The 12,198-nt window shown below is 36.2% G+C and overlaps 2 protein-coding genes across 2 annotated transcripts; one reads left to right on the top strand and one right to left on the bottom strand.

Moving 5' to 3' along the window:
• Positions 1-5,329: 5,329 nt before the first annotated feature.
• Positions 5,330-6,205, bottom strand: LOC112029744 (uncharacterized). The gene has a single exon (XM_024062431.1). The coding sequence runs from the start codon at positions 6,203-6,205 to the stop codon at positions 5,330-5,332; it is 876 nt and encodes a 291-aa protein (XP_023918199.1).
• Positions 6,206-8,597: 2,392 nt separating this feature from the next.
• Positions 8,598-9,119, top strand: LOC112029745 (nicotinamidase 2; the record flags this gene model as incomplete). Its single annotated transcript, XM_024062432.2, has 1 exon — positions 8,598-9,119. A coding segment is annotated over one exon (471 nt), but the record flags the coding sequence as incomplete, so codon positions are not given.
• Positions 9,120-12,198: the final 3,079 nt, after the last annotated feature.

Below are 12,198 nucleotides of genomic sequence, written 5' to 3'. Positions count from 1 at the left end.
TTTTAATAAAGCTAATACCGAACTCAACAAGAACTCAATCAGGAATAGCAGCAGAACTAGATATTGTATATTTACATAAAGACACACACCATATAAAAAAAATTTCAATTTTAGAAGACTTGTACTTGTAGAGATATGCAAAAGTTTATCGTAGCAAAATTCTGGGGAAAAGGGCAGCACAGAACAAAAAATTTATATTAAAAAAAGCCAATAGATTAGCAATGAAATAAAGGCCAAATTCACCACCGTTGAGGAGGAAAAGAAATATCGCACTACACTTGAAAATACAAATTCCCCAAATTCCCCAAGCTTCTTTCCAATAAAAGACAAATATTGCGTATGTGCAGCCCCCAGTCTTACTTCAGTGATTTATAAAACTTTCCTCACCTTGTAATGTTTCATGCAAACAGACAGGTAAAGTAATTTACTATGCATAAGTTATCCTAACTAGATTCTGTATCTAAAATATCAATTAGGTCCAGCTTTGAACAAGTCCACTTACTGTATATTCAAGTCTCACACAAAGATTGAACTCAAGGAATTCAAACAAAGGAAAATTTTACACAATTAGCATTGATACTTTGGGGAGAAGAAAAATTATAAGAAAAAAGAGAAAAAAAAAATATAGATAATTCACTGCTAACTGTAACATTCATACCTCCTCCTTAAAGCTTTCCCACGAAGATGCAACATCTCTGCTAACTGTAACATCCATACCTCCTCCATTCTCTGCAGACACATACTTCTGCAATGTCATTGACTTAAATTGTACCTCTGTTCCATCTTGCATTGCCATTCCTAGAAATGGGTCAGCCAAATCAGCCATAAAGAACCCAGAATATATCCACGAGGACCAAGACTCATTAAACCCAAAAAAAAAAAAAAAACTTGGATAAGAAACTCACAAGAATTATAGAGATAAAATATTGTTGTAACAATCACCTTTTCACCACCAATAGACCTAATCTTGCTGTCCATGCCCTTGGGTTTTCTTTCCAAATTAATATTACCGCTTCGTTTTTCAATATCTACACAGCTGTCAATGCTTTCAGTGCATAGATTTTGTACATAACATACACCACTGGTTGCATTTCAAATATTTTGAACTAAGTCCATATCAAATGCTTCAACCATAACGACAATAAGAAAAAAAAAAAAAAAAAGGAAGGAAAATAACACACACATAGTCCAAAACAGTTCCTTTTCTATTTTTTTTTTTAATACAAGAGTACAATAACAATTGCTACAAACTAAACAATGCTACTTAAATTGATGCTCATAATAAAAAAAATAGAGACCAGATACAAAAACCAACAATGAAAACTATATCAGAATTCAAAACAAAATCTACGACTTTTACCAATGAATCCAATAATCTGTAAAAAGCACTGATAAATACAAAACCCCATCTCTCACACTCAACACTAATAACAAAATTCAAAGCCCCATTAAAGAAAGTTTCAATATTTATATACCAAGGACCAAAAAAACGAAATACCCAGATGGCAAAACCGATCAAATCAAAGCATTAGAACAAGAATTACACAAACACAATCACAAATTAGGCCAAAATAATCAAAACCCATCAATGTTTTGGACATTCAAAACAAACCCAGATAATATTTTCAACAGAAACGAAGAGTTAAAAAAAGAGGGCTGACCTTTCGCTTTTAGGTCATCTGAGTTGCCATTATCGAAGGTAAAGGCAGAGGATTCTGAGCTCTGAGCGCGAGGTGGCTGATGCTCTGCGATTCGAAAACCCCTTTGATTTTTTCGGAGGCAGTAAACGGTGTCATATAAGAAACACCTGAGTTTGACTGCTTTGGGGGATCGGTGTCAGTTTTGTGAACCGATGCAGTAAGAGAGGAGAGAGAGAGAAAGAGGGTATTGGGGTTTTGTTTTATCTATTTGGGTGATCCCATCTGTATTCTTGTTGCCGCACACAAAATCGAGACCCTCAAAAACCCCATGAGGAGTGGATCGGCGGTGAGGCTTTGGGAGTCAAAGGGAGAGAGTGAGAGAGAAGGTGAGAGATCGGGTTAGAGAGAAAGAAATCTGAAGGTCTGAGGGTTTTTTTTTTTTTAATCTGAGGGTTTTAAGCCGCGTTTTTGTAAAACGCGGCTTTAAGAGTATCTATGGCCGTGTTTTCTAAATGCGGCTGTAGGACTTCTTTTAAAATAAAAAAGGAAGGGCAAATTGGGCTGGGCCTATAGCCGTGTTTTTTAAGCGCGTCCATAGCTCCACCCCCAAAAACGCGGCCGTAGCTCAAAAAAACGCGGCCTTAGACCCATTCTATGGCCTCGTTTTTTAAACGCAGCTTTTTTTTTTCCCCTTTAAGCCCCGTTTTTTAAAAACGGGGCTTTAGTCCGTCTTGGGCCGCGTTTTTACAAACGCGGCCCAAAAAAACGCAGCCTAATACCCCCATTTTTTGTAGTGGTTATTGCATATAATTTTAGAACCTTGCGGCAGTCACTAAGTTGGTATGTTTTCTTGTGGGTCATAGGTAGTCTAAATCTTGTCTCACCCTTATGAGGATTTATATCTTGTATCATTGTGCTAGTAGCTTGTTGACTTGTAATTTTAGTGTAACCACATGGCCAATTTTCTTTGTTAAAATCCTCTACACTTTCCAAATATTGATTGCTATCGACTTAAGTTAGATGACATGATACTTGAATCTAAATTGCTATTAAATCAAATCTAATGTGATGAGACTTTGTGAAGTTATTGTACTAATGGTTAAAATAAAAACTGTTGTTTTGTCACTGGCAATGTAAATGCAAGTTCAATAGCATGGAGCAGCGGAGTTTTACTAGTTCACCTAATTGGTCTCATAGACACTGCATGCAAGGCTCATGAAATTTTTGGCTTCAGAATTTAGGTTATTTATTTATTATTTCTTATGAACTGTACATAAGGTGGCAACTTGTGTCTCCCCTCATGAAGTAGGGGTCACTAGTTCGAATCTCTCCTTTGGGGTCTAATGGTTATGTAGGAAAAGCCCTTGTTTATGTCTTTAGTTAATTTCTATAATTTTTCCCAAAAAAAAAAAAAAAAAAAAATCTTTGTATCTACCATTGGCCGATGTCTACAACCAAGTTGGTTTTTGTTTTCTTCTCAGGAAGTAGCCTTAGAAAGAATCGTTGTTTTATTTCTAAAATTGTGTTGCTTGAACAAGTCCTAACAACATATTGTTTAAAGTATTTGAGAGTATTCAAATCAGCTGCTACATATATATATATATATATATAGAACTGCCTGTTGATGGTTCATTCTAACAACAGGAATAAAGTAACACCCGCTCGTTGAAATCTCCCTCCATAGTTGATTGTATAACTATATTCACCAAAACCCCTTCTACCAGTGGCAAAAACATTGCCCACAATCAAATCGTTGAGACAAAATGACAAATTCAGTTCCTTAACATAATTTTAAGTCTCTCTTTCACACAAAATAGGAAAAACAAGTTCATTAAATTATCCAATGATAATTCATTGGATATAGAATACTTCAATTACAAGTTCATTCAATGATAAACAAAATAATAATTGTCCACATACAACATAGTAGTAATAATTGTCCGCATACAACCTAGTAGTAAGTTCAAATACACAATAAAGAGAACCCCAATTTACATCTACAATGGCATTCCAAAATCGAGTATCTGCATGCCTGAAAAAAATTCAAATATTGTCGTTAGATACCAAAAGCCAAAACATACGCACTAATCTATGCAACTTGGCTAATTGATACAATTATGGCATTTTATATAAAAGCATCCCCAGACTACCTGTTATGTTTTGTCTTAACTTTTAATAGTCAGTGAGTTTCTTGCTCTGTTGATACGTGTTTCCTGATTTTTGTAGTATAAATATGCTCAGCAATCAATGTACTACATTGCAATGCCTTCAATTCAAGGTACAATATAAGTTTATGGCACTTTTGACAATTCCTCCAATTCTATACAAAAATTTGGCATGGATCATGGAAGATACTAATTTGTTGTTTCAAATTACAATGAAGAACTGGATTTTTTTGTTATTTTTATTTTGGGTTCTTTCTTTTGGTGGTGGGTGGAATAGGTTCAAGTGGAGTAGATATGAAAGAAATTTGTCGAAATTCTACTAGTAGCCCTAAAATCATTGGTTTTATACATGCAAGATTGTTTTTAATATCTAGCCATTTTATAATTTAAATATGCTGAAATCAAGGCAACAACATTTAAAAACTCATGTCAACTTGTTATGGTAAAGATAAAAAATGGAAAATGTAATACTATTATTTAGTGACAAAAGCACAATGCTGAAATTGGCCAATGGCTAAGTGCATTTTTTTTTTCTTCTAAATGCAATTAATATAAACTAGATTATAGACAAAAAGCAATGGTGTACAAAATAGTTGTTGTAACTAATAGTTGCACTAATCTATGCAACTTGGCTAATTCATACAATGATGGAATTTTATATAAAAGCATCACTTACCTACTTTGGATCATTACTGCTTGTCAAAGCCCCACGGGAAAGCGGACATCTTCTACGATTATGCCCATGTTGATGACACAGTCCACAACTCTGCTTTTGTTGAATCTCCCTCAAGTCAGAATCTGGCCTCTGGCTTTCTGGTTCTCGCCGAACCCCATCCATCTCATTCTGTATCCTAGATGCCACAGGTCGACCTTTGCCCCGCAACAAGTTTGGGTCAAGCACCCACTTAAACCATCCACATCCCTCCACAATGTCTCTGACATTGGCACCACAAATGGATGTGAGTAGGTGCGAATGGCATTCTGCAAACTATAACATGGGTCAATATATGTAGTCACATCTTGCCCCAAGTGCTGAAGAGCTTTAATTACATGTGAACAAGGGATCTTTTGATTTTGCCACTTTCCACAATGACATGTTCTGGCTATTAGGTTTACTTCATGATTATGGTGTCTCCCTCCAGAGCTATGGATGTTGTATGCAGTAATTACTTGATATATACCATTCAGATTATTATACGCTGCTATTTGGTGTGAAATAGATTTTTACAAGTTTCTTCCATAGATTTGTAAGGCATATTTACTCCATACCTTGCCATTTAAGAGATCATGAGTAATTTCTTTGTGTCGATCATGGAAATACGTAACAAGCTTGCTCCAAGTAAATTCAACCATTGCAACAATGGGTAGGCCACGGGCACCTTTGAGTACTCCATTGAAGCACTCCGAGACATTGGTTGTCATAGCCCCATAACGGTATCCACCATCATATAGCTGGGTCCACATTTGTAAATCCTCTTTCATTAGATATGTGTATGGCATGATGGATGAGTCGGGTTCACTTTCCTACCGCTCGGTTCTCCGTTTCTTCCTAACGGCCTCGATCTCGGCTTCCTTGATAGGTTGCATGTACAACTCAAATTTAGCTTCCTGAGTAGCAAACCTCGCTTTCAAGGCAAATGACTTTAAAGTGGCATTCTGAAAATGCGTGTTGAAGTTGCTAGTAACATGTTGAAGGCAATATCTGTGAACTACTCGTACTCGTCCATCATCATCTCTAGGCCAGTTTGCAATTGCGTTTTGAATACCCAGATGTCGGTCAGAAATTACACAAATGTCCTTATTTGCTATCACATCCCCCAGTGAATTCCTGAGGCGTTCTAAAAACCACCTCCAACTAGGCCCTGACTTTTTGTCCACAACAGCAAAGGCGAGAGTCAAAACCTTATTGTTGGCATCAGTGGCCATTGTAATCAACAACACCCCTCGATATTTACCATACAAATGGGTTCCATCAATACTGATCACTGGCTTACAATGTTTGAATCCTTCAATGCATGGAGCGAAAGCCCAAAATATATAGCGCAATATTGTATCACCGAACTCGTCCCTGGGTATGGTGTGACACCAGAACCGGGTGCCAAGTTCTTGATCCAAGTATGCCAACAATAACTTTCTCAACCTTTGGTTAGACTCTTCCCAATCCCCAAATATCTTTGCAATAGCTCGTTGTTTCGCATTCCATATCTTATAGTAAGAAAGTTTATGCCCATAATACTTCCCTTTAATGAAATCTCTGAGGTGATAAATTGTTGCCGTGTGTTTTTCTTGCAACAATGGAACAAATTTTGCTACAAGAAAATTACAATCCATCATTCTACCATCAATGGCCGTGACAAGGGGTATACAACTGTGAGGGCCCCTATAGATGTGACCATCCATAGACCATGTTCAGGCTTCGCGACTGCCCCAACGTACCATATGCATGACTCATCGACGCATTTCATAGATAGTCTACTTCTGGTTGACCTACTAGTGATAATGTTTCTGTTATGCTTTGCAGCATAAATTGTTAATGCACATTTCACTACCTCTTTATTCACAAAAATCAACCCTTTCGTAAAATTCATGTCCGCATTCCAAGAAGAACCAAATGCTTGCTAAACAACTTCAGGATCAACCATATTTTCTCAAGTATTTTCATAAAATGATGAGGCAGGAGGTTCATAAACGGGGGTCGTATTTGTAACATGTTGAACTCTGACATTAGCGTCCGCATCATCTTCATCACATTCAGCCATATCATCAACATTAAGAATTGGAGAAATTTCATGATCATCAACACCCCTGTCAAAGTCACCATTGTCAATCCTCTCTTCGTACTCATCTCTATCGTCAGGATCTTCCCCAAAACAGTCTTCGTCTTCATCTTCAACTATTGGAACTGTAGAGGATTCACCTTGATGTGTACAAAATTGATCTTCATATCTATTTCCAAGTTCGCTCTTAATTGTTGCTGGTGTCTCTTGAAAAAGGGGTGTATAGCCTCCCAATGTGGTGAATCGTTCATCTAGGACTGCAAACTGTAGAGATGTAGTTGTTTGTACAATTTCTTCCTCTACGCTGACTTCCGCACGTGGCTCCAAAGTGACGTACAACTCAAAATCTGCTGCTTGTTCCCATTTCTGCATCTTACTAAACATGAATTTCACATGTTTGTCCTCTGTTATCTCCATATATCTGTAATTAATGCATTGATTGAGGACTTCATATGGAGAACGGAAAGTAATATGTATGTCATGCAAAGTAGGGTTCACATGCAACTCTTCCATAATTTTTACTTTTAGCTCATTCAGGGCCTTTAGCTTACAACGTATCATCATATAGTAACACTGGATACCCGGACCTTGAAATGAGGATCTGTCATAAGGGTTGGTATTGGTAAGGGGTCCACCGTAGTATATATTTATAAGGATCATTGTCAACCTATAGATCATCAAGTGCAATTGTGTTAGTCACAAATTTATAACACTCAATCAACATCAATCACAAAACTTTGCGTATGAAATGCCAACAATACTAACCTCAACCAAATTTGCATATACTCACCTTTAGTAATCTTACAAAAATAGTCATTAACAAATTCATATTCTTTAAAAATTCCAAATCATTCTAGGGGCATGACTTTCAAAACCCATTGAAATAAGTTATGATGACAGATAATTAATCATTCTTAGGTATCAAACTCATAATCCATTTCATATCCATGATAAAGACCTTAAAGTACTAAATATTAATATTCCCGATAATTAATCACAATATTAATTTTTTTAAAAAACTTAGCATATTATCACAATATTTACACTAACAAACAAAACAAATATTCCCATATGTTGTAATAACATAATTAATCACAATATTTGGCACTAAATATTCCCAATAATCACAATATTAATTTAAAAAAAAAAAAAACTTAGCAAATAATTTAATCACAATATTTACACTAACAAAAAAAAAATCCCAATATGTTGTAATTTAATCACAATATTTAGTACTAAATATTCCCCAATAATTAATCATAATATTACTAGTCATTATAGATATTTTTTCTTAAGTAGATTCATGATCTTATATAAATGTGTATATATAATTTGTCCAAAAAAAACTAGCAAATAATCACAATATATTAACAAATAAATTAATCACAATATTTACACTAACAATTACCATAAACAAAACTTTTCCTAATATGTTCTAAATTTTTCTTCAAAAAAAAAAACTAGCAAATAATCACAATATTGTAAACACATTACCTGAGATGAGCGTTTTGTGAGTGCAAGTGAGAGAGTAGGAAAGTTGTTTATGAAGAGGAGTTGTGTTGTTTATGAAGACGTTGTGTTGTTTATGAAGAGGAGCTGTCCTCTGAGTTTCTAAAGTGAAAAAAGACCCCCCACGGCTTAGGAAAACAGGTCCCAGTTGGGACCCATGGCAACACGTGCCTCGATGGGGACCATTCTTAGAAATCGAGTCCAAAGGACTCGATCAGTACACGTGACTGGATTGCCTGGGATGAGACTGATGCTAGGCGGATGGGACATCAGACTAGAAAACCGAGTCCAGTGGACTCATTTTATATGTATAGGAACCAAGTCCTTTGGACTCGATTTTTGCCTACGTGGACTTTTTTGTCCACCTCAGCTGCTGGCAAAATAGGAAATAACAACAGTAAAATCGAGTCCAGAGGACTTGAATTGCTAGAAACCAAATTAGTTTGAAACTTTGTCTAACTAATGATATTGTTTAGGTTTGATGGTTATTTTCTAAAAAAACCCTCCCCAACCTACTCCAACCCATTCAGCTCTGCCAACGCGCCTCCATCCCTATCATCTTCACGCGCCACTCCCACACTGACAGCGACGGCGGCATGCTTGCGGAGTGGTGGAACGGCGACCTCATCATGGACAGGACAGCGGAGGCGAAGCTCATGCCGAAACTGGAGAAGCTGCCAGAGGACATGGTGGTGGGCAAGAACACGTCCAGCATGTTCAGGAACACGCGCCTAGAGGAGCAGCTGCACGAGATGGGTGTGGAGGAGGTGATCGTCACGGGTGTCATGACTAACCTCTGCTGCGAGACGACGACTCATGAGGCTTTCGTCAGGGGGTTCAGGGTCTTCTTCTCCACCGACACGACTGCCACGTCAGATTTGGAGCTGCATGAGGCCACGCTCAAGAACTTGGCATATGGCTTCGCTTACTTTGTTGATTGCAAAAGGCTTCGAGAGGGCCTCTTTGGGAATCAATGAAAGAAGATTGAGGTACATGAACGAGTGCATATGTAGTGTTTATGAAAATGTCTGAATAATTTTTTATTTTCTGTTGGCGTAAATGCACTTTTAGTCTCTACATTTTGGCTTTTTTTCATTTTAGTCTCTACATTTTAATTTTACTACTCTTAGTCCCTAAATCAATTATCGCGTCCCATTTTGATCCTTTCCGGTAGTGGGCTACCGAAATTTGCTTAGGTGGCAGATGGAATTATTAAAATAATAATAAAAATTTTTATTTTACTATTAAAAATGCCACGTCAGCTTATAAATTAAAAAAATTTATTTATTAATTTTAACTAAATAAAAAAAATTAAAAACGGATAGTTTAAAAAAGAAATTATATTAATTAAATCTCAAAATTCAAACAATCACACCACAACCAACCATGGTGTTCATCACAATCCCAAACCACAAAACCGTATCCCTAACCCTAGACCCAAACACCACCACTCTCCACTCCCTTAATCTCTCTCTCGACCACCACACTCACATCCCAATCCACCACCTCCACTGGCTCTCCCTCTCCCAATCCCACCCTCTCCCATCTCAAAACAACGCTGTCCTCCTCTCCTGCCTCCGCGTGGTACTGGACAGACCAGTTCGCTTCGAAATCGGAGCGGGGTTATGGAGCCGGAATCGGCTACAGCGTTTTACATTCCGTTCTATGCTGGACTTGCGGTGGGGAAGTATCTGTGGTCGAATTTAAGTGAGGAGGAGCGCGATTGGGTTAGAGATTGGGTGAAGAGAGAGAGATCATAGATCTGGGTTTTCAGACCAAAATCTCCCTCTCCCTTTCATCTTTCTAAAGCTCTAAAGTCTATCTCTCTCAGATCATGGGTTTGGAAAAATCTCTAAAGCTCTCTCTCGGATCAATGGTTGTGAAGTGGTGGTTGGTCCAGTGGTCGGTGGGGGTGGATCGTTGGATGGGTTTGACGTTGGTGTGGGTTGCAGTGGCTTGATGGACTGATTGGTGACAATGGAGGGGTTGAGGTCGGCGGTGGTTTGGATTTGGGTTTAAAGTGTATTTACCTCCAATCTCTCACAGATCAGTGGGTCTCTATTAGATCGGTGGGTTTAAAATTTCTGGGTTTGCTTACAGATTTCTTGAATTTGGGTTTGAAATTTATGGGTTTGTTTCTGGGTTTGATGTTTGTATGGAGGGTTTGATCTTTCGTGATGTTCTGAGTTTACTAGAGATTGAGGGTTGGGTTTGGGTTTGTGTTCTTTGTGTTTTGAATCTTTGAAGGTCTTTGTATTTTGTAGATCCGTGCCCTTTGATTTTACGTGTTCCATGTTGGCATGTTCTTGATTTTTTCAATTTCCTCAGCAACCAAAATTTGAGGAAGAACATGAACATGTTCTTCATGATGACTGGGAAGAACATGAAGAACATGAACATGTTCTTCATGATAATGTAAAGAATTTTTTTTTTAAATTTAATTAATATAATTTCTTTTTTAAACTATCTGTTTTTAATTTTTTTTATTTAGTTAAAATTTATAAATATTTTTTTTTAATTTATAAGCTGACGTTGCATTTTTAATAGTAAAATAAATTTTTTTATTATTATTTTAATAGTTCCTTCTGCCACCTAAGCAAATTCCGATAGCCCACTACCGAAAAAGACCAAAATGGAACGCGATAATTGATTTAGGGACTAAAAGTGGTAAAATTAAAATGTAGGGACTAAAATGAAAAAAAGTCAAAATATAGGGACTAAAAGTGCATTTACGCCATTTCTATTTTATGTATTTTTGTTCATTGTTAGTGATTTCTCTGCCTTATTTTATTTACATGTTACAGTAAATAGCCCTTGTATAGTTGTGAAAAGATGAAAGAAAATATTTTAAGGCTTCGATCTTCTAGATTTGTTCATTAGTGGCTGGGATTATCTATGTTTTCCTAACAAGGTATGAATTAGACCCATGATATCAAGCAAGAGTAAACATGACATACTTTGTTTAGTGAAGGGTAAATTCCTTGTTTGTCTACTTTATGATATACTATTTGTGATAAGTACAATATAGATGGTTAGTGTGTGTGCTCAAATTGTCCAATTTCATACTGTTGGGTCCGTTTGAAATCTACTTATTTTGCTAAAATTGAAAATTTTTTGCTAAAAATGTTGTAGATAAAGGTAAAAGTTAGTTGAAATAGTACAGTAAGACCTATAAATAGTAACAAAAAATAAGCTAAATAGTAAAATAAGTCGGCAAAAATAATTTTTGCCAAACAGACACTTGGATTAAAGAAATTTTAGATTGAACAATTGTTGAATGAACATGTCAAGTTCTCAACCTTTTTTACTCTCTATGTATCTGGGTATTAGTTTTAATAGTTTATACCGCATACTGAACATTAAGTAGGAGCAGAGCTTGGTAAAAGCAACATTAATGATTTGTTTATACAATTAGTTTATACAATTTTTCTTATTTTAGATATTGGTAAAAGCAACACATACTGAACATTAGTTTATGCAATTTTTCTTATTCTAGATATTAGTGGATATTGATTTGCTTTATGACTTTGGAAGTTTTTCTCTCATACCAAATAAGGCGAGAATCAAACTATAAATGCTCTTTATATGATTTCATGTTAACCAACGCTAGGGGTATTTATAATCAAATACAATGATGTATAAGATATATATGCTCATGCTCTTATTGTTTCAAAACATGTGAATTCAATTTGCTGCAACAATACATAAAGTTTAAAATTGATAATGCATGCAATTCATTTATTCGAGGAAAAGTGTAAATTTATTAAATTGATAATCTATGTTTTTTTTTTCATGCAAAAACAAATTTTGTAAGGACTTAAATTGGACCTGACTTACTATTTTATTCCCATTCAACGGATTTGTTAGGTTCTAAAGACTTAGGATTTAATGTATTTAGAACTCTAATGTGTAATGTTGGCAAACCATGATCAAAACAATATATTTAGTCTTGTTTAGACTTGCTCAAAGTTGATTAATTATTGTAAAGTTGGAATCGAGTGGCTGCAGAAGTCTTTACGACTTTCGGCCTGGCTCGATCAATCGAAGAATAGACTCGATCGATCGAAAGTCGCCCAGATTGTTTTTTCTGCAGAATTTCCAACTCAG

The sequence above is a fragment of the Quercus suber genome, unplaced genomic scaffold (genome assembly GCF_002906115.3).
Source record: "Quercus suber isolate HL8 unplaced genomic scaffold, Cork oak 2.0 scaffold_9, whole genome shotgun sequence".
NCBI lineage: Eukaryota > Viridiplantae > Streptophyta > Magnoliopsida > Fagales > Fagaceae > Quercus > Quercus suber.
Note: the sequence above shows the minus strand (reverse complement) of the source record. Positions and strands in the feature narration are given on the sequence as shown.

What these genes read in the sequence shown, in the direction of transcription:
- LOC112029744 (XM_024062431.1), bottom strand. Translation starts at nt 6,205, where the DNA reads ATGGATGGTCACATCTATAGGGGCCCTCACAGTTGTATACCCCTTGTC.